At 37.0% G+C, this 23,639-nt stretch overlaps 1 protein-coding gene across 22 annotated transcripts in view; it reads left to right on the top strand.

The window, feature by feature from the left end:
* The window catches only part of SYNE1 (spectrin repeat containing nuclear envelope protein 1), a 522,579-nt gene that overhangs the window by 191,441 nt on the left and 307,499 nt on the right, over positions 1-23,639 (top strand). For all 22 annotated transcript variants that reach the window (XM_055390873.2, XM_019029254.4, XM_055390870.2 and 19 more), the window contains 9 exons: positions 1,001-1,171; positions 1,977-2,117; positions 7,143-7,303; positions 9,297-9,447; positions 12,545-12,772; positions 13,044-13,142; positions 14,845-15,032; positions 15,417-15,540; positions 17,685-17,851. In XM_055390873.2, coding sequence (XP_055246848.1) covers positions 1,001-1,171; positions 1,977-2,117; positions 7,143-7,303; positions 9,297-9,447; positions 12,545-12,772; positions 13,044-13,142; positions 14,845-15,032; positions 15,417-15,540; positions 17,685-17,851 — 1,430 coding nt within the window. The remainder of the gene's footprint in view (positions 1-1,000; positions 1,172-1,976; positions 2,118-7,142; positions 7,304-9,296; positions 9,448-12,544; positions 12,773-13,043; positions 13,143-14,844; positions 15,033-15,416; positions 15,541-17,684; positions 17,852-23,639) is intronic.

The following is a 23,639-nucleotide window of genomic DNA, read 5'->3' as shown; positions in this document are numbered from 1 at the left end:
ACATTGTTCTCAATCATTGTGAAATGGTTTTTTGGGTTTCCATTTACTTTAGGTCCAATAAATTTAAGATTATAGATATTTATGTTAATATTTTAAAACGCTTAGGCCAGGTACTTTTTATATGGGTGCATTTACTTTGTGAAAATTTATAAGCTGCATATCTGAGATTTATGTACTATTCTATTTGAAGATTATACTTCAATAAAAAGTTTACTTTAAGACAATTTCCCCCCACAAAATCTCAGCAAATTAACCATTCCGAATATACTCAGGAAATAAATATTTATTCATTTATTTTTGGAGACAGTGTCTCACTCTGCCACACAGGCTGGAGTGTAGTGGCACAATCATAGTTCACTGAAGCCTCGAACTCCTGGGTTCAAGTGACCCTCCCAACTGAGCCTTCTGAGTAGCTGGGACCACAGGCATGTACCACCACACTTGGCTAATTTTTTAATATTTTTGTAGAAACAGGGTCTTGCTATGTTGCCCAGACTGTTCCAAGCTTTTGGCCCCAAACAGTCCTCCAGCTTTGGCCTCCCAAAATGCTAGGATTACAGGTGTGACCCACTGCACCGCCCCTGGCCATAAATCTCTTAATATTTGCATTTTAATAAAGTAAATGATTTTTAAAAATTGGAGTTGGGACTTTGTGTTTTTAAGCAGAAAATAATTATTTAAGAAGAATCATGTCAGATGAATTGTTTTGCCAGACTCTTCCTAGAGTATTGCACAAAATGCTAAATGTTCTCCAAATTTGCACACAAAACACGAAAGCCAAATTATTTATGTTGTTTACCATTAAAAACATACAATATTTATAAATAATGTTCATCTTTGACTAATATAGCAACCGACTACCATTTCAACTGTTAATCTTAGCTTTAAAATACATTTCGGGCCCACCTTTCTGTACTTCTGTTAAGCGTGGGTGTTGATGTCCCTACTTAGCTGTTTAGAGAGCACAATTTATATCCATCTGTTGAATAAATGCTTCTAGCAAAAGACAAAGCGGATCTCAGCAAAGAAGAGAGATGTGCAGCAGCAGATCGCGCAGGTGCAGCAGGGAGAAGGGGGGCTGCCTGACCGAGGCCACGAGGAGCTGCGGAAGCTGGAGAGCACCCTGGATGGCCTGGAGCGCAGCCGGGAGAGGCAGGAACGCCGCATCCAGGTAGGAGCCGAAAGTTAGGGGCCATTTAAACAGAGGCTGGGCAGTGTTCACTTCCGGTTGTGCCTCATAACACCAAGGCGAACCTTTGTTACCGCCTCTGATGTTTCAGCCCTGTGTCAAATTCTGTACATGAACCATCTTTTAATCATCACATCAGCCTTAGAGATGGATATTGGAATTAGCACATTTTGCAAGTGTGGATGCTTAAGAAGAAAGAGTTTGGGGACTAGGTGCTGTATCACACAGCACTGATCAATAATAAAGCCAGGATTTCATCTACACTTTTCTGAATCCAGAAATTTGATCATACCGTTTCACTTTTCCAGAAAGCCATGCAGCCACACATTTATGCCACCTTTATGCTTTATTGGGATGTTGACACATTACCTTTAAAAATGTTTCTGAGTTTTTGCCAACTGCTTAATGCTCTGTCTTCATCTCCTTGTCCCTCTCCCTACCTTCTTCTGTGCTTCCTTTCTTGTTTGAGACAGATTGAGAGGCCTTTTTTATTTTTTTGTCACTTATCTACATTTTAAGTAATATCTTTACATTTCTAAGACTTTACAAATTATAAAAAAACTCAGAAATCATCTGAGTCCATGTGTCCTCTCTTTTTGTAGATGAAAACATTAACATAGAGAAAAGAAATTCTTACAGAAGATACTAGAATCATCTCTATTCATTGTGACTGTGTGAAATTTGAAATGAGAATTCGCTGAAAGTTGACAGTTTTGCAAACGAATGAAAATGTGATAGTATTGTGTGACATTTGTAACCCAATTGTTGTTTATTTTTTCAAATTTAGGTCACATTAAGAAAATGGGAGCGATTTGAAACAAACAAAGAAACAGTAGTAAGATACCTTTTTCAAACAGGTTCCAGTCATGAACGCTTCTTGAGTTTTAGCAGTTTGGAAAGTTTATCTTCAGAACTGGAACAAACAAAGGTATATTATGGCTCCTTGGTACCCAATATTCAGAAAAAACAAAGCAAAACAAACAAAATGATTTCTCCTCCATTATTACTATTAATTGTTATTGTTAATTTAATCGATACTTACTATTTATTGATGACCCATTCTTTCAACATATTGGAGAATGAAAACATAAGTAGGATTAAACATCAAGAAGTCAAACAAAGATTTTTATCAAATTGGAAAATGGTTAGTTCCCTAATAGATGTGTATAGAGTTTTTAAAATCTGGAGGCAAGCCGGGCGCTGTGACTCAACTCCTGTAATCCCAGCATTTTGGGAGACTGAGGAGGGCAGATCATGAGGTCAAGAGATTGAGACCATCCTGACCAACATGGTGAAACCCCATCTCTACTAAAAATACAAAAACTAGCTGGCCATGGTGACACACACCTGTAGTCCCAGCTACTCAGGAGGCTGAGGCAGGAGAATCGCTTGAACCCGGGAGGCAGAGGTTGCAGTGAGCCAAGATGGCACCACTGCACTCCAGCCTGGCAACAGAGTGAGACTCCATCTCAAAAAAAAAAAAAAAAAAAATCTGGAGGCAATAATATTTTTTAACTGAACCTTAAAGGGCAGTAAAACTTAGTAGAGTTTGGAGCAAAATACAGACATTCTTTGGAAGGTGGAATGGCATAGAGCATGTAAGTGTTCTGAATAGGAATTCTGGGTTGTAAAATAGAACAATGGGAAATGAATTTGTAAAGGAAATTTGGCCCATATTTCAGAGTCTTGAAGACCTAAAGCATTACTTTCTAGGCAACATGGAGCCGGACTTGTTGAAGGCTTAAAAGGAAAAGCCACACGATCAGAGCTGGGCTTTGGATGAATTTTTAGGCAGGTGTAGAAAAGTGACTGAAAGTGTGAAAGACTGGGGTCATGGGATCCATTTAAGTTATTGCATATGGGCATATGGGAGTTAATATGGGCATAAATAAGGGCGGTGGGGTGGCAGGTGATACACAGAAACAGATACAAAAGATGTGGAGTTCACAGGAAGATAGGGAAACTAACCAGACAGAGTGAGTGACGAAAGTGTTGATACCCGAGGTTTTGAGTCTGACAGAGACAATGGAAGTGAGGTGGGGAATGTGAATGAGAAGCTGTTCATGGGAAAAGATGACCAACTTCATTTTGGAGGTAGCGATTTTGAGACTCCAATGGGGCATCAAACAGACCGTATTTAGTAGGTGTACTTGGTGAACCCAACCCTACAAGCTCAAACACCTTGGACACTCTAAGCAGACCAACCAATTTGTACCAAGCATTGAAGTTCTTATGGTGCCTCTTTGGGGTTTATAGAAAGACTGAATCAGTAGAGAAATGAGCTAACCGGTGTCTTAGAAAGAAGAGCCTTGTGCCCACCCTTCCCTAGCCTTCAGCAAGAAAACCTTTGTGTTTCTGTTTTCTTACCTGCAAAAGGCTTCTCTCTCTCCCATACTGCTAATTTTTTGTTTCTCCTAAAAACTCACTGAGGATTTTGAAGTTTTCTAAGACCACAGACTCTTTCAAGTCTATACAATATTCATCAGCCATTTAAATAGAACATTATTTTAATTTTTAATTTAAATTATTTGGCCGGGTACGATGGCTCATGCCTGTAATCCTAAAACTTTGGGAGGCTGAGATGGGAGGATTGCTTGAGGCCAGGAGTTGAGACCAGCCTGGTCAATATAGCAATACCCCATCTCTATTTTAAAAAATAAATAAATAATTTCGTGTATTAAAAACATATCAGGTGCCTTTTATAAATACAAAGATATTTATTGGGTTAATTTCCTAAATGTTTCTGACCACGTTCCATCCAGAGTTTCTGACCCCCTATGATTCCATTTGCACTAATCCCTTTGGATCAGTTTAAGTACCTGTAGATTGAAACAAATGGAATCTTTTGAGTCTTGTTATTCAAATTCTCCTTTGTCCATGGTCTTCTATACTTTGGGATTGATGTAATAATATGAGGTAACATTTATCAAACACATATAATATGCCGAATTAATTATTTGATGTTTATCATCACCTTTAATCCTCAAAACAGTCCTAAGAAATAGGTATCATTATCAATCATGTTATATGAAGAAGGACACATAAGGCACAAAGCTGGTGATGAACTCACTCAAGATCTGTGGATCACTAAATGGTGAGGTTGCGATTTCAGTCCAAAAGGTCCTTTTCCAGAGCCCACATCTTTAGTCACTACGTTATTTTTTCATTCAAAAAACAGAGCCATTTTACTAACTGCCTATGCTCACTGCCAATCTAGAATCATTGTTCTCCTGTAGTTCTTTGCTCACTTTGCTTTGTTATTACAAACCTTTATTCAAGTTGATAGCCCTTGAGTAGTTGTGCTAAGGAATGGTTATGCTAAGGGACTTGAGTGTCCTCTGTGTACTGGTGTGTGTGATAGAGGGTTCATAGCAATATCATGTTTAATCTTGAAAATAAGGTATGGCTTTAGTGATGAAGAAAGGAAAATTCAGAGAGATGTGGCCAAAGGTCACTCAGCTAGTGAAGGTCGGAGCCTAGGTTTCATCCCAGATCAATCTAATGTGAGTCAATTTTTACCTGATGCATCCTGCTGCCTGCCACTCATATGTTTTCTAAGAAGTTAGAGATAAGGCCTTACAATGTTATTCTGTTTTTGTTTAATTTTGTTTTTTTATCTCCATCATTCTGCTCTTTCGATTTCTCTGCATTATGCTTTTTCCATACATAGCTCACATAAAAAGCTCTAAAATTGAATGTATATAAGCATTTTCAAACATTACTTTTTCCATGTTTTTCCTGGGTTCTGAGAAACACTAGCAGAAAAAAATAAAACACTTTATTTTTCACTTGTGATTATATTCATGGGATTCTAAGAGATCATGTGGTGATTTGTAATCTCCACAATTGAATCTACAATGACTGTCAGATATAGTAACAGTGGGTGCTTTTATCCAAAGAATTTAATGTTGTGACATTAGCAACTACCATATTTTAGTGTACTATAAATCTCTATGCCATAAGGAAGCTGTACTTATTCATTTTTATTCTCTTAAATTGCAACGTAGTTCTCTGAAATAATATTGATTTTTTCTTCTTCTTTTTTGAGACAGAGTCTCACTCTGTCACCTAGGCTGGAGTGCAGTGGCACAATCTCGGCCAACACTGATATTTGTTGGCCGAACTCGTGATATTTCTATGAGAACATTAAGTCTTTTAAACATGAAGATATAATAGTATTATTTAGTAACTCTATCTTATATGGCACTATGTTCTAGGAGATGCTCTTACTGAAAAGCTGACTTTGGAAAAATACTTATATTTCTACATTATTCATTTAGGAGAAGGGAGTTGATCAAAATTTAAACCTCCTGTGAGATTCTCTTACATGAGAAGAAGTGAGATACCAAGTACATTTTCTTCACTTAGGTTATTACTGGGTTTACCTTTTCTAATTCAGCATTCAATATAATTACTTGACAAAATTCAGGTAACATCTAATATTTACCAGCCACATACATACTAAATCAACTTTTCAATTAAAATAGTTGAAAATAAGTATTTTAAAATATTGAAAATAAGTATATTGGCTTAATAAATCATTTTGTCCTCAAGTTTGTATGAGAGACATAAAAAACAATAATCAGTATCTCCCAGAGTGTTAGGCACTTTAAAAGTAAGATTGCTAATAGAATGCTAACAGTAACCTTCTAAGAAAAGCATTATCATCTGCATTTTACATGAAAAAGCCTGAAAATAATTCACCAAAGTCAAACAACTAGTGATCCTGGATTCTAGCCCAGGCTTGACTGGTTCAAAACTTAAATTCTCTTTCCATCATGTGATACATGTGTATGTAATAAATAAGATTTAACAGCACTAAGATTAGATTATAGCTCTTTTCAGAGAGAACTAGTTAACAAAATGGCTTGATTACTTCTCTCTCTCTCTTTTTTTTTTTTTGAGACAAATTCTTGCTCTGTTGCCTGGGCTGGAATGTAGTGGCGCCATTATGCCCGCTCACTGCAGCCTCTATCTCCTCTCTCCTCAGCCTCCTGAGTAGCCAGGACTACAGGCATGCACCATCATGCCTGGTCACTTTTTTTTTTTCCCTAGAGATGGAGGTCTTGCCATTTTGCCAAGGCTAGTCTCAAACTCCTGGCCTCAAGTGATCCTCCTGCCTCAGCCTCCCAAAATGCTGGAGTTAAAGGCATGAGCCATCATGCCTGGCCAAAGATCACTGATAGTCTCTTTTGACTAAGATATTACATTAAATAAATAAATGTTTCTATTCATTGGCCTAGAAATCTATTATGTCTATGATCAATCACTATTGATTTTGTGAACTGGCCTGTAATAAGTAAACATATTTGTGAATAAATTAATTATTATAATGGATCTAAGAATTCTAAACAATGAGACAAAACCAGGAAACAAAGGAGAAACAATTTTTGTGAGTATTATTGGAAAACTATGAAGGTAAATAGCTGGTTGTGTATAGAAAATTAAAAAGTTAGCCAGGCATGGTGGCACCTGCCTGTGATCCCAGCATTTTGGGAGGTCAAGACTGGAGGATCACTTGAGCCCAGGAGTTCAAGATCAGCCTGGGCAACATAGTGAGACCTCATCTCTACAAAAATCAGAAAATTAGCCAGGTGCGGTAGTGCCTGCCTATGGTCCCAGCTACTCAGGAGGTTGAGGTAGGAAAATCATATAAGCCCAGGAGTTGGAAGCTGCAGTGAGCCATGATTGCACCACTGCATTCCAGCATGGGCAAAAGAGCAAGACCCTATCTCAAAAAAAATGAAATAAAATAAAAAACTGTTAGCAAAGTGTCTATTTTGGCCATATGGAAATAAGTCAGATTTATTGTTAAGAACAATGTAAGATCCATACATGTATGACTCTGTCTCTTCATCCACCTATCTGTTCTGTATGCAATATGTGCACTTTATTTGAGGGCAGAGATAAATAATATAAAGTGCCTACCTAATGATCATAATATTTTTTCTAGGAGTTTTCTAAACGGACAGAAAGTATTGCAGTCCAGGCTGAGAACCTTGTAAAGGAAGCTTCAGAGATACCGCTTGGGCCCCAAAATAAGCAGCTGCTTCAACAGCAGGCCAAGTCAATCAAAGAACAAGTCAAAAAATTAGAAGACACGCTTGAAGAAGAGTATGTGATTGACAAGTCCTAAACTTTCTTCTCTGAGATAAAGTTTCATACAATCTTTCCTGTACCTTGTATTCAAAACACTCTTTTAAAATCTCAAAGTGTCTGTGTATTTCAGCATGTTTTGAGGGAACAACTCACAGTTCAAAAGAAAGTATTGCTAATACAGAAACCAATATCTATAACAGAGCCCAAAAAATATAAAGGATGTGGGTTTTGCATCTTAAACTGATCATGTTCATGAGAAAGCCATATCTATTCTATTCTGTGGCCTTTGTACATTGTAGAGGGAATCTTGAAAAAGAACTAATATTTAAAATAATTTTTTTACTATATTATTTTGCTGTCACCATTTAGAGCGAAAAGGAGATATTTTGTTAGTGTAGATTCCAGGCCTAAATACACATCACATAGACCATATATCTCCAACCTGAAGAAGCTCCTGGAGCTTGTTTACAGTGCCTCGGTATTCAAGTTATCCTGACTAATATGCTCTTTCCAGAAATTAACTTTAAAATATTTTATTTTTAAACTTTTAATGTTTGTTTATCTGAAAAAAAAAATAACTGCTTGGCCTATTGATATCCTGTTGTATACCCAATATATACAAAAGAGTTTGGAGGGGAAAAACATATGAGGATACAGCCAATATTATCAAAACAATATGGCTAAACATTTCTATTTTTAACATAATTTAGTGGCAAATCAATGATATATAACAGCATATTATTATTAAGGGACAGGCCATCATTTCTAAGGTGGGTTTTAAAATGTAAAATGTGTTTTTAATACTATTAACAGCTTAAAATTAACATTTTACATTTGCCTAAACTTTAAAATTTGATACATATTTTATTTAAAACAAATTATGACTTGAAATTTTGAAGACTTTATATTACATTAAATATTCTCTATCAAGTTATGGAAATAGTAAAACAGAGTTTATTAGAAAGGAATTTACTTCTATTAAGAATAGCCATTTTAACCTTTATTTAATTTAAAAAGTTGCAATATAACACAGCTTGCATTACCTGTACTGCTGACAGCATTAGGCACATTCAGGGTATACATTTGAGACTGCAATATTATTTAATTTGACAATCAATGATGCCACTGTATTTTTCTTGATGTCTTCAAGTGCCTTTTGGTAAACAGGGACATTCTTTCACTTTTTTTTTTTTAACCCAAGGACTTACCAGTTCAATTATATACTGTTAGTTTCTTAGTCTTTTTCTAAACTGAAAGCCATAGTCACCTGGTTATACATGCATAGCTAATACAAATTAGAAATCTATAGTTGAAATTCTGTTCACTAGATTTGTTACAAATAAAACCTAAGTTGTCTAAAAGTAGTTAGGGTGCTCATGTACAATAATTTATAAATGTCTTTTGGAATCAGGACCATAAGACATTTATGAAAATGGCTGAAGTCACAAAGATTATACATCGCAGGATTAGCTCTCATAATAGAAACAGTTCTTGCCCGGCAGCATGGGATTGAGATCACAAGCTCGGTCTTGATTGATAAGATGCAGTTTATAAAGGTATTTCTATAGAAAGCATCACTGCAGTGTCTCTCCTTTAAGTGTAAGAAGAACATTTCTTTGGAAATAGGACTATTGAAAAGCTGTGTACACTGAAATCTTTTCTGGCATAGTTTATAAAAATAAGTCCTGGCAACAACTGGTCACATGCAGAGTTTAATTAGATTCTACCTGGATTCAAACCCCTTTGGACCCAGCAATATTTTGTTCAAAGTGCAGTTTCACTCAAAGTGTAGATACTGCCTCATTAAATGTTCATTCTCAGAGAAGATAGGAAAACCTGATAAACTACTCAGAACAACCGTGCAATTTTTTTTTTAGCGTGAATAGTTTCAACTTTGAAATGGTCACAAATGTCTTCATTATCTCTTCACCTGGTGATTTCAAGGAAAATGTGTTGTTGTTCTCTATTAAAATACTGAGTTTTATTTACTTAATTTGGTTAATTTTAGTATTAAAACCATGGAAATGGTGAAAACCAAGTGGGATCATTTTGGCAGTAATTTTGAGACTCTGTCCGTCTGGATAACTGAGAAAGAAAAAGAACTCAATGCCTTGGAAACGTCGTCATCTGCCATGGACAGGCAAATCAGCCAAATTAAGGTGACCTGCTCACACGTTATATTTATAATCCATGTCTAGCTTTTAAGAACTACTTTCTTACATTTCCTCAAATGCTGTTCGGTCCCAGGACAAGACTTTCATTGCAATGTGACTATTAAAATTAAATTCATACATTTTATCAAGCTAAGAGGTCTGGATTAATACTGGGCAACATTTATAGTTGGAATTATGTATTCACATTGTCTGACTTGTGCATTCAAAGTTAATATTGTGTGAAATATCATTAAAATATTTTTATGGTTACATTAATTCTTTTCCTTGATTTTGAATTAACCTCAATAGAATGCTCTGCCGGTTCATTATACAACATGAAATGTATTCATCCTGTACAACTCTAAAATCCCATTCCCAATGTCTAGTTCAAGTATTAATGGTACTTACCCACACCAATCACAAGGAGGAGTTTGGAAAGCATCTTTCTTAAGTGAAGCAGTTCTACTCCATGGTTATGATGTTTTCATTTATGACCTTGGAGCATGGACAGAGGTCCTCTGATTCCTTAGCTCTCCCAGCTCTAAAATGACCAGGTGGATAGACTATCATTGGCCACTTCATTCAGACAGTTCAAGAAGAAAAATGGGCTTACGGGGGCTTGGAGTGTTTATTTCTCTTTCTTTTATACAATTTTATACCACACATTTTCAAAATTCAGCCACTTTTTCTACCTCAGCTTTTTTTTTTTTTTTTTGGAATGGGAAAACCCTCTGCTATTTCATTCAATTAAATATAGTAAAATAAATACCAAGGTGAGGGAACATTTCACACTGTGGCTCAGAACAAGTCATTACCATGTGGAGAGTGGGAAGGTGCAATGTTGCTCAGATAAGATTACCCACTGTGCAGATCATCCTTGCTTCTCACACATCTTTTGCAATCAAGCATACATGGAGTTTCATATACACAGTCTGCTATGTCTTCTTTGGTATACCAGGAAAAATAGATGTGAGGCCATGGAAGAATATTCATTAAATATTTCTAATTTGTTAAAATTGTTTCTAAAAGTTGTCATTTAATCATTTTCACTAAATTCTAAGAAAAAAGAATAGCACATTTAAATAGTTTTGTCTCAAAAACGTCCCCTTTTGAAAATTAACACACATTTTTCAAAGTATTTATTTTTTCTATAATTCATTTACTATTATTTCCACCCTTATTCCAGAGCTTCTGGAATATATCAACTATCTAATGTCATCTCATTGTTATTCTCCAGAAAAAAAGATTACATGTTTTCTTAAAATATATATTCAATTGTCTATTTTTATCTTATCAGACTAGAAATACATTTCAATACGTCCAATAAGGCATTTTTAAAACTATCTAAAATATGTAAGTGAATATGAATACCAGGAAAAAGATATTTGCTAGAAATAAGCAAAGTTACAGTGGAATACACTGTCCTATGGAAATTGGTCTATTAGGTTCACATTTTATTTCCAAACATAAGACTACATTATAGGAAAGGTTTAAAATATAGTAACACTTGTAATATTTTTCCTTTAAAACGATCTTAGGATTAAAAGTAATGAAGCATTTGCCTTGGAAGATAAATACACTAAGCCCACTTTTGTTCATTATTACATGCCATTTCAAATGACTGATTTCTTATTCCTAACTTATAATTGATAAATGATAAGAACATATGCTGGGTTCGTCTTCCATCTTCTTCTCTTGGATGGATTTATTTTTACCACAATCCAACAATATGATTGAGTGATTCGTATATATGAATTTGTTGATGGCAAGTATTACTCTAATAACTAAGAGCTCGGTTCTTAACTAAGTTTGTTTCACCGATGTGTTACAAGCAACTAGAACAATTATTAGTGCTTTGTAGACAACCTATATTTTTTGAATTTATGATTAATTTTTCTAAAAAATATAATCTTAAAAAACAGCAAAACAAAGGAAGCCTGTATAAATGCTCAAATAACAAATATTGATGAGATATACCACTTCATTCATTCATATGAAAAATAAAAATAAGTGATGCATATCCAACATTTAATCTTATGTAAATTATTTCTGATTGCCTCAACTAGGCAGAAATTATTTCTGACTATGGTGTCTCATCTAGACAGAAGTCAAAACTTTATTTTTTTCCTAGGGTAATAGTATTTTCCATTTAAATAATCCGAAACAGAGACTTGGCTGAATTTTTGATGTATTTTGATTGAATAATTTGGCCCTTTTTCTCAGAGAAATAATTTTCATCTTCTTATATACAAACAAGCTTCTATGTTTGTGAGAGACACTCCACAGACACACATAAACACATGTGCACATGCACACACTTCCTTAATAGTTTTCAGTATTTTTCAGATGTTGGTTAACATGTAAAATGTCCTTTCTTCCCCCAATTGAAATAAATTGAAATGACAGTATGTGGGCTTTTCTCTGTCAAGTACATAGCAATGAGGTCCCTGGATCAGCAGCCTCAGCATCAGCTGGAGATTTGTTAGAAATGAAAATTCTTGAGCCCCACCTTAGACTTAGTAAGTCTGAATCCCGGAGAATAGGGACCAGATGGTCCTAGTGCATTCTAGCTTTGGAAACCACTGGCATCAAGAATAGATGATAAGTTTGAAAAAGGAAAACTGCTTTTAGGCAGCTGTGCAGTTATTAAACCTTTTAGTAACATATAAAATACTCAACTGAATTTTAGAAAAATAAGTGAATGTCAATATTTAGCATTCTAATGAGTTACTGAAACACAATGCTTCCCCAGCTCAGTTAATTAAAACGCCTAATTCATAATGTAAACATAATTCTCTGTACCTTCAGAGACACTGTAAGTGTCCCAGGGACATCTCCTTGCTTACTTCACTGCAAGCAAGAGTAGCTATTTCTTCATATGCTCTATCCAGCAAGCACCCCCCAACCCATCACTGTATTTTGCAGACATTTTCGGCATATCTCATCTCCCCAAACACATGGTGTTTGCTCACAACTGCGCTCTAACCATCCAAGTCTTCAAATATCAGTTAAGGAAATATTCCCTCTTTGCAGATAATTGTATCATTTCAGGAAGGCAAGCTTGCTCAGCCTACATTGTCATTTTTCTTGTTTTAACTATTAGGTCACAATTCAGGAAATAGAAAGTAAGCTCAGCAGCATTGTAGGATTAGAAGAAGAAGCCCAGTCTTTTGCTCAATTTGTTACCACTGGAGAATCTGCTCGAATTAAAGCCAAGTTGACACAAATAAGAAGATACTGGGAAGAGCTTCGAGAGCATGCACAGTGTCTGGAAGGAACAATCCTGGGACATTTATCTCAGCAGCAAAAGTTTGAAGAGAACCTTAGAAAGGTAAGAATTGATCCACCCATACTTAAGTTTACATATTTCACATTGTATTTATGGGTAAATGCAATAAATACTTTACAAATAGTGGAATAAGAGAAAGACATAATTTGTGAAATAATGGGACATGTTGATTTTAGATGTTTAAAGAATGCATTTTATAATTACATTAAAAGTTATCCATAAAAGGTGGGTATGCCATTTTCTCAGTAACTTTTTTTTTTGTCTTGCTATGTATCTTTCCCACTGTTATTTTTATATTGCACCAATGTTTTAGATCCAGCAATCTGTGTCTGAATTTGAAGATAAACTTGCTGTTCCAATTAAAATATGTTCTTCAGCTACAGAAACATACAAAGTTCTTCAAGAACATATGGTAAGAGTATGCTTCAACATTTCTACTATTTACCGACTTAAAATTTGATAATTCCCACTTGAAAAGAAAATACAGTAAACTTTTTAAGAGAACTGAAATTGGAAAAATGTTTATATTAGTTGAGTAATTATATAGATCTAATGTATTCACTTTATATAATCCAAGACATGTAAGGATGTGAATAAATTTTCATTAAAGATGTATATTAAAGGAGTATTCATTTCAAATATATTTCTCTCTTTCAATTAGAATGAGTAACATTTTTAGAGCTTAGCTTTAATAAACCCTGTTACCTCTTGCCAGCATTATAAAAAAGTATATGTGCAAGGAAAAATATATGTGTATAGCTGTCTTCATATTTTCACCCACTGTACTCAGATGTTTAAGGACTATATCCTCACTGATCTGTTTCCAATGACTGGTTTTTCTCATCATTGCGAATCTTCTGCAAGGCTACAGGCAGATGGCTCTGGCAGAATTTAGGGGGAGGAACAAAGGGGGAGAATTATGCACAAAGAAATACTACCATATGTTAATTAATAAACAAAAATACAAATATGATTCCTATTGCACATTCATGTGTGCACGAGCATTTATAAAGGTGTATGTAATAGAAAACAAGCCATTGACAAAGGCACATCTGGAAGAGGGAGTGAGATTTCTATTGTTTAAATATTGATAATGAGAATACACTTTTGTGTTACTTATTCGTAATTTCTTAATACAAAAAATGAGGAAAAGTAGGAGAATTCAGTGTGATGAAATTATTTTTATGGACAACTAAGTTAATAATGGAGGACCAAAGAGGCTAATATTCTACTTTTCCGATATTTAGATTTCCTAAAGCAAGTTGTTTTTCTGTGTCTTGATTTTCTAATCTGTAAAATGAAGGTAATGAAAGAACATACCTCTTAGGGTTCTCAGGAAGATGGAAAGTCAATACATGGGAAGCAGGTAATGCAGGGCCTGCCACATTCTGAGGCACTGTGTCATTATTATTATTATTATTACTATTGAGATAGACAGTAGCTTCTTCAGCCATAATTCTTTTTATATGTATTTTTTGGAGCGATTATAGCATGTTACATGTGGGTTTTGTAAGTTAAGAATAGGGTTTTTAAATACATATTTAGCATAAAATGACTAATAATCTTCACAAGTTACCTAAATTGTTAAGGGAAAGTTGAAAGTTTTTAGATAAATAGCAGTGCATTCTTATTTGAAGAAGTGTCTCCATTTTCGTTTTTGATTTCTGTATTTATGAAGTCACTTTCTTCTCATTTTCACTATGTCTTGCTGCAAATCATGGGCACAGACCTTTTAAAATAGATATAACTCTTATTTGTTTTTGGGGGTGCACATGTGATAATTTAATATATTCATATAATTTGTAAAAGTAAAATCAGTGGAATTGGGACCTTCATCACCTAAAATATTTGTGTTTTATTTATACAAGAAACATTCAAACTATTTTCTAGCTATTTTGAAATATAGGATAGATTATTGTAAACTATAGTCCCCCTACTAATCTGTTGAACACTAAGTCTCATTTCTTCTATCAAACTATATTTGTACCCATTCTTAGTACTATTCCTGTTTATTATGACTGAGGGAAAATATTTTGTGATGATCGGTGTCAAAGAAAAACGCAGGCCTCATTGGCTCCTGTGCTTTCATTGCATTCTTCTCGCACTCTTCTTAGGATCTCTGCCAGGCCCTGGAGTCACTGAGCAGTGCGATCACTGCCTTCTCAGCCAGTGCCAGGAAGGTTGTGAACAGAGATTCCTGTGTTCAGGAGGCTGCGGCTCTACAGCAGCAATATGAGGACATCCTAAGGAGGGCGAAGGAGAGACAGACGGCGCTGGAGAATCTGCTGGCCCACTGGCAGAGGTGAGCAGCACTTTTCCTTGAGTTGCTGCACTACTAAATAGGAAATTCTGGATTAGCAGTTCTTAAAGTGATGGGGAGTAGTTATCCCAGATGCAAAAGACGTGAACTTGTGGGTCTACTGTAGGAAACTCTTGATCTTTGTTATAAGGCAAAGATTCCCGAGAGTGGAGAGGATGTATATGGGTCTTTACATATTATCCAATATAAACATGAGTGCAGGGACACAAATGAAAATAAAAGGAGTGATTTTTGTGCTGGCATAAGACTGAGATAACTGAGGCTGTATTTACTATGGTTTGTGTTGGACCCTCCAACTTCAGAAAGGTTTAATCTGCTAGCATGATAATTTTCAATAAATTTGTTTCTGCTCTCTGCTTCCTTTAGGCTAGAGAAAGAACTATCATCCTTTTTGACCTGGTTAGAGCGGGGTGAAGCTATAGCCAGTTCCCCAGAAATGGACATTTCTGCAGACAGAGTCAAAGTGGAAGGTGAACTTCAGTTAATACAGGCAAGTTCAAGGAAGTGTGAGGAAGGAAAAAATAAAATGCTTTTTGTTACAGTTACATTATTTAAAATAATAAAATAAATAAACTTGTACCTCCCTTCTTGCTTTGGTTTTGTGATTCCTGAAGCATCATTTGACATCAGGGTGTTCCGAAAAGAAGAAAGCAACCATGACCTGAAAGGGAGAGAAACTAACAATGAGAACTTTGTGATGATCAATTTCCATGATGTGTTAGAAAATCCTGTAATGTAATGCCCGGCATCTGAATAACATGATTTGGCAAAGGAGTTGAGGAAAGGATGGGTAGGAATATAGATGAAAGAGGTTGGCTATCAGTTCATAATTTCTGAGGCTGGAAATAGGTATAATCTCTCTACTTTTGTAATTATATGACGTTTGGGCAATAAAGGGTGTTCTTTTAAAGAAATAAGTAATAGAATGTAGAAAGAAGTCACAGTAATGATTATTCTTATGGAAGACAGAAAAAAATGAATGAGCACAAATGTAGGTAATAGGTAGAAAGACAAAGTTTATTTCATACTTGAAGAAGCCAATTTTTTAAACTTAAAGAAAATCTTTGAGTATAATTGAAGCTAAAGGCAATGTTACTGATTTCTAGAGATTAATAACTTGCCTTAAATGATACTGTCTATGCTGGAAAATTCAACAGTCAAAATTGCTTCTCAAAAGAGATCTATTGTATTACAGATTTATACTCCAACTTTCTCCCATCAACTTTTATAAGACGTTTAAGAGGAAGCTACGTTCTTTTGCCTTTTGTAATCGCTTCTCTGAAAACTCTGTCACCAGTGTCTATAGCATCGGAATCTGTGGCCCCATCTTTAAATGTTCTCCTTCCTTGACTTGGGGGGTACTCCGTTCTTCTGGTTCTCCTGCCTTTCTGGTTTATTAAACACTGGTGTCTGCACTCATCTTCCACAAAGTCCCTTCTCAGAAACCTGTAGTGACTGTTTCCTGCCCTGACCATAAAGGGCAATCCTGATCTACAATCTGGTTCCTGTCTTCTTGCAAATACATGTGGGGTATTCCCAGAGGGGAGGGACTTCACAGCTCTTTTCCTTATAAATGAAGACACTGACTCAAGGCTACATGGGCATGTAAAACTGTTGCTGCCCATCTCCACGTGGAAACTAAGTGCCATATGACTGAGAGGACTGCAGACTCTGTTACTCCTGCATCCTGACATTGCGTCAGTAAGGCAGCCTTGCCTTGTGGGCTGGACCTGACTTGTGCATTCCTAACTCCTGGCTCTGCACCCTGCGCTGTTTCTTTCCTTTGTACCCAGCATAAGTTGCAGTTCTGCTTTATGATCTCACCTGTCATCCACAGGCTGTGTACTCCTTCCTCTAATCCCTTTAGCAATCTTGCTTGTATCACCTATGTGGCCTCACTAGGAAGGGAAGGAGAGCATTTTGACAAGTATCTACTTACTATCTGCTGTGCCATACCTATCATTTCACTTAATATTTTTTTATTATTATTACCTATCTATTGGAGTGTTTATATTTTATCTTTTGTTAGGTAGGAGCCACAACTTTATGCACCTCACAGCACTTAAGAGATTCGTTGACTGATTACATTTTTAAAATGAAGGAGTTATGTTGCTTAAAAGTAAAATGAAGAGCCCTTAAGTTCTCCAGTTTGGCCTAATCTAGACTCTAAATAGAAAGGCAGAACATGTCCCAGGCTAGAATTGCATCTCTCTTATTGTTAGCTGTGCGCTGAGTCTCTCCGGCAATAGTTTTTCTTTGATTTTCTTTGCCTACTCAGTCTCTTCATCATGAAAGAAATTCTACAGCTTCTAGATTTGCCTAACTTAGAACTCAGACTCCAGAAAACTTATTCAGGTTTTAGTCGCATTTTATTACTTGATTTAGAAATGGATCCACTTAACCTTTAATGGAATGGAACCAAATTCCACTAAAGGTTAAGTGGATGAACCAAATTCCTTTAAAAGGTTAAGTGGATCCATTTCTAAATCGAGTAATAAAAACTCTCTTCAGCCTGGCCCGAATGACTTGCATTTTGCAAGAATGCAAATCCTTTGGACAACAGCTGCCTGTGCCGCATGGTCCTTACTTTTCAGTCCTGTTAGGATGAGATCCGTAATGTCTTGTATTTTTCAGGCACTGCAAAATGAAGTTGTATCCCAGGCCTCATTCTATAGCAAACTTTTGCAATTGAAGGAATCATTGTTCTCAGTAGCCTCCAAAGATGATGTGAAAATGATGAAACTACATTTGGAGCAGTTGGATGAGAGATGGAGAGATTTACCACAGATCATTAACAAAAGGTTGGTTCTAAAAGATAAATCTTCTAATATTGTTCATTTGTTTTTAAATGATGAGCATATAAATTAAGAAAGCATAGTTTTGTTTACTTTTATTTAACTCAACTACTCACCTGATAACTACAGAAGGGAAGAAAACTTTTATTATGAAAATCAAGGTCCATAAAACTGAGCATTTCTGATGAATCCCAATACACAATTTAGTCTTAAAATAAGGGCAAGTTATTAAACCAGTTGCAATAGATTAAAGAGAGTAGGATTGCTAATGTATGTATTATTTATTGCTTAAGCTGTTTTTGTATAGGAAAAAAATGGTACCTAAAATTTTATCTCACATGACATTTCTCAACCAGAGGCATTTTATACACATATGCTAGTCCATTTCATTTTAATATAGATCTTTTGGAGAGAGCAAGGGAGATTATTGATAAATGGAGGCAAAAATGGATTAAATCTTAATTACTAGGTGATTAACAATTGGCATCTATACCTTTCCAATATACCAGAAAACAATTTTCTCTTTAAATTGGTATTGATCACCCGTGTGATCTTAGGCATTTATAACCTTTCTGACCATTTAAAAATTCATTCGGAGGGGGGAGGAGCCAAGATGGCCGAATAGGAACAGCTCCGGTCTACAGCTCCCAGCGTGAGCGACGCAGAAGACAGGTGATTTCTGCATTTCCATCTGAGGTACCGGGTTCATCTCACTAGGGAGTGCCAGATAGTGGGCGCAGGTCAGTGGGTGCGTGCACCGTGCGCGAGCCGAAGCAGGGCGAGGCATTGCCTCACTTGGGAAGCACAAGGGGTCAGGGAGTTCCCTTTCTGAGTCAAAGAAAGGCGTGATGGACGGCACCTGGAAAATCGGGTCACTCCCACCTGAATACTGCGCTTTTCCAACGGGCTTAAAAAACGGCGCACCACGAGATTATATCCCGCACCTGGCTCAGAGGGTCCTACGCCCACGGAGTCTCGCTGATTGCTAGCACAGCAGTCTGAGATCAAACTGCAAGGCGGCAGCGAGGCTGGGGGAGAGGTGCCCGCCATTGCCCAGGCTTGCTTAAGTAAACAAAGCAGCCGGGAAGCTCGAACTGGGTGGAGCCCACCACAGCTCAAGGAGGCCTGCCTGCCTCTGTAGGCTCCACCTCTGGGGGCAGGGCACAGACAAACAAAAAGACAGCAGTAACCTCTGCAGACTTAAATGTCCCTGTCTGACAGCTTTGAAGAGAGCAGTGGTTCTCCCAGCACGCAGCTGGAGATCTGAGAATGGGCAGACTGCCTCCTCAAGTGGGTCCCTGACCCCTGACCCCTGGGCAGCCTAACTGGGAGGCACCCCCCAGCAGGGGCACACTGACACCTCACACAGCAGGGTATTCCAACAGACCTGCAGCTGAGGGTCCTCTCTGTTAGAAGGAAAACTAACAAACAGAAAGGACATCCACACCAAAAACCCATCTGTACATCACCATCATCAAAGACCAAAAGTAGATAAAACAACAAAGATGGGGAAAAAACAGAACAGAAAAACTGGAAACTCTAAAAAGCAGAGCGCCTCTCCTCCTCCAAAGGAACGCAGTTCCTCACCAGCAACGGAACAAAGCTGGATGGAGAATGACTTTGACGAGCTGAGAGAGGAAGGCTTCAGACGATCAAATTACTCTGAGCTATGGGAGGACATTCAAACCAAAGGCAAAGAAGTTGAAAACTTTGAAAAAAATTTAGAAGAATGTATAACTAGAATAACCAATACAGAGAAGTGCTTAAAGGAGCTGATGGAGCTGAAAACCAAGGCTCGAGAACTATGTGAAGAATGCAGAAGCCTCAGGAGCCGATGCGATCAACTGGAAGAAAGGGTATCAGCGATGGAAGATGAAATGAATGAAATGAAGCGAGAAGGGAAGTTTAGAGAAAAAAGAATAGAAAGAAATGAGCAAAGACTCCAAGAAATATGGGACTATGTGAAAAGACCAAATCTACGTCTGATTGGTGTACCTGAAAGTGATGGGGAGAATGGAACCAAGTTGGAAAACACTCTGCAGGATATTATCCAGGAGAACTTCCCCAATCTAGCAAGGCAGGCCAACGTTCAGATTCAGGAAATACAGAGAACGCCACAAAGATACTCCTCCAGAAGAGCAACTCCAAGACACATAATTGTCAGATTCACCAAAGTTGAAATGAAGGAAAAAATGTTAAGGGCAGCCCGAGAGAAAGGTCAGGTTACCCTCAAAGGGAAGCCCATCAGACTAACAGCAGATCTCTCGGCAGAAACCCTACAAGCCAGAAGAGAGTGGGGGCCAATATTCAACATTCTTAAAGAAAATAATTTTCAACCCAGAATTTCATATCCAGCCAAACTAAGCTTCATAAGTGAAGGAGAAATAAAATCCTTTACAGACAAGCAAATGCTGAGAGATTTTGTCACCACCAGGCCTGCCTTACAAGAGCTCCTGAAGGAAGCACTAAACATGGAAAGGAACAACCGGTACCAGCCGCTGCAAAATCATGCCAAAATGTAAAGACCATCGAGACTAGGAAGAAACTGCATCAACTAACGAGCAAAATAACCAGCTAACATCATAATGACAGGATCAAATTCACACATAACAATATTAACTTTAAATGTAAATGGACTAAATGCTCCAATTAAAAGACACAGACTGGCAAATTGGATAAAGAGTCAAGACCCATCAGTGCGCTATATTCAGGAAACCCATCTCACGTGCAGAGACACACGTAGGCTCAAAATAAAAGGATGGAGGAAGATCTACCAAGCCAATGGAAAACAAAAAAAGGCAGGGGTTGCAATCCTAGTCTCTCATAAAACAGACTTTAAACCAACAAAGATCAAAAGAGACAAAGAAGGCCATTACATAATGGTAAAGGGATCAATTCAACAAGAGGAGCTAACTATCCTAAATATATATGCACCCAATACAGGACCACCAAGATTCATAAAGCAAGTCCTGAGTGACCTACAAAGAGACTTAGACTCCCACACATTAATAATGGGAGACTTTAACACCCCACTGTCAATATTAGACAGATCAACGAGACAGAAAGTTAACAAGGATACCCAGGAATTGAACTCAGCTCTGCGCCAAGCAGACCTAATAGACATCTACAGAACTCTCCACCCCAAATCAACAGAATATACATTTTTTTCAGCACCACACCACACCTATTCCAAAATTGACCACATACTGGGAAGTAAAGCTCTCCTCAGCAAATGTAAAAGAACAGAAATTATAACAAACTGTCTCTCAGACCACAGTGCAATCAAACTAGAACTCAGGATTAAGAATCTCACTCAAAACCGCTCAAATACATGGAAACTGAACAACCTGCTCCTGAATGACTACTGGGTACATAACGAAATGAAGGCAGAAATAAAGATGTTCTTTGAAACCAACGAGAACAAAGACACAACATACAAGAATCTCTGGGACGCATTCAAAGCAATGTGTAGAGGGAAATTTATAGCACTAAATGCCCACAAGAGAAAGCAGGAAAGATCCAAAATTGACACCCTAACATCACAATTAAAAGAACTAGAAAAGCAAGAGCAAACACATTCAAAAGCTAGCAGAAGGCAAGAAATAACTAAAATCAGAGCAGAACTGAAGGAAATAGAGACACAAAAAACCCTTCAAAAAATTAATGAATCCAGGAGCTGGTTTTTTGAAAGGATCAACAAAATTGATAGACTGCTAACAAGACTAATAAAGAAAAAAAGAGAGAAGAATCAAATAGATGCAATAAAAAATGATAAAGGGGATATCACCACCGATCCCACAGAAATACAAACTACCATCAGAGAAGACTACAAACACCTCTACGCAAATAAACTAGAAAATCTAGAAGAAATGGATACATTCCTCGACACATACACTCTCCCAAGACTAAACCAGGAACAAGTTGAATCTCTGAATAGACCAATAACAGGAGCTGAAATTGTGGCAATAATCAATAGCTTACCAACCAAAAAGAGTCCAGGACCAGATGGATTCACAGCCGAATTCTACCAGAGGTACAAGGAGGAACTGGTACCATTCCTTCTGAAACTATTCCAATCAATAGAAAAAGAGGGAATCCTCCCTAACTCATTTTATGAGGGCAGCATCATTCTGATACCAAAGCCAGGAAGAGACACAACAAAAAAAGAGAATTTTAGACCAATATCCTTGATGAACATTGATGCAAAAATCCTCAATAAAATACTGGCAAAACGAATCCAGCAGCACATCAAAAAGCTTATCCATCATGATCAAGTGGGCTTCATCCCTGGGATGCAAGGCTGGTTCAATATATGCAAATCAATAAATGTAATCCAGCATATAAACGGAGCCAAAGACAAAAACCACATAATTATCTCAATAGATGCAGAAAAAGCCTCTGACAAAATTCAACAACCCTTCATGCTAAAAACTCTCAATAAATTAGGTATTGATGGGACGTATTTCAAAATAATAACAGCTATCTATGACAAACCCACAGCCAATATCATACTGAATGGGCAACAACTGGAAGCATTCCCTTTGAAAACTGGCACAAGACAGGGATGCCCTCTCTCACCACTCCTATTCAACATAGTGTTGGAAGTTCTGGCCAGGGCAATTAGGTAGGAGAAGGAAATAAAGGGTATTCAATTAGGAAAAGAGGAAGTCAAATTGTCCCTGTTTGCAGACGACATGATTGTATATCTAGAAAACCCCATCGTCTCAGCCCAAAATCTCCTTAAGCTGATAAGCAACTTCAGCAAAGTCTCGGGATACAAAATCAATGTACAAAAATCACAAGCATTCTTATACACCAACAACAGACAAACAGAGAGCCAAATCATGAGTGAACTCCCATTCACAATTGCTTCAAAGAGAATAAAATACCTAGGAATCCAACTTACAAGGGATGTGAAGGACCTCTTCAAGGAGAACTACAAACCATTGCTCAAGGAAATAAAAGAGGATACAAACAAATGGAAGAACATTCCATGCTCACGGGTAGGAAGAATCAATATCGTGAAAATGGCCATACTGCCCAAGGTAATTTACAGATTCAATGCCATCCCCCATCAAGCTACCAATGACTTTCTTCCCAGAATTGGAAAAAGCTACTTTAAAGTTCATATGGAACCAAAAAAGAGCCCGCATCACCAAGGCAATCCTAAGCCAAAAGAACAAAGCTGGAGGCATCACACTACCTGACTTCAAACTATACTATAAGGCTACAGTAACCAAAACAGCATGGTACTGGTACCAAAACAGAGATATAGATCAATGGAACAGAACAGAGCCCTTAGAAATAACACCACATATCTACAACTATCTGATCTTTGACAAACCTGAGAAAAACAAGCAATGGGGAAAGGATTCCCTATTTAATAAATGGTGCTGGGAAAACTGGCTAGCCATATGTAGAAAGCTGAAACTGGATCCCTTCCTTACACCTTATACAAAAATCAATTCAAGATGGATTAAAGACTTAAACATTAGACCTAAAACCATAAAAACCCTAGAAGAAAACCTAGGCGTTACCATTCAGGACATAGGCATGGGCAAGGACTTCATGTCTAAAACACCAAAAGCAATGGCAACAAAAGACAAAATTGACAAATGGGATCTAATTAAACTAAAGAGCTTCTGCACAGCAAAAGAAACTACCATCAGAGTGAACAGGCAACCTACAAAATGGGAGAAAATTTTCGCAACCTACTCATCTGACAAAGGGCTAATATCCAGAATCTACAATGAACTCAAACAAATTTACAAGAAAAAAACAAACAACCCCATCA

The sequence above is a fragment of the Gorilla gorilla genome, chromosome 5 (genome assembly GCF_029281585.2).
Source record: "Gorilla gorilla gorilla isolate KB3781 chromosome 5, NHGRI_mGorGor1-v2.1_pri, whole genome shotgun sequence".
NCBI classification, from domain to species: domain Eukaryota; kingdom Metazoa; phylum Chordata; class Mammalia; order Primates; family Hominidae; genus Gorilla; species Gorilla gorilla.
The sequence above is the reverse complement of the archived record's forward strand: the minus strand, read 5'-3'. Positions and strand labels throughout refer to the sequence as shown.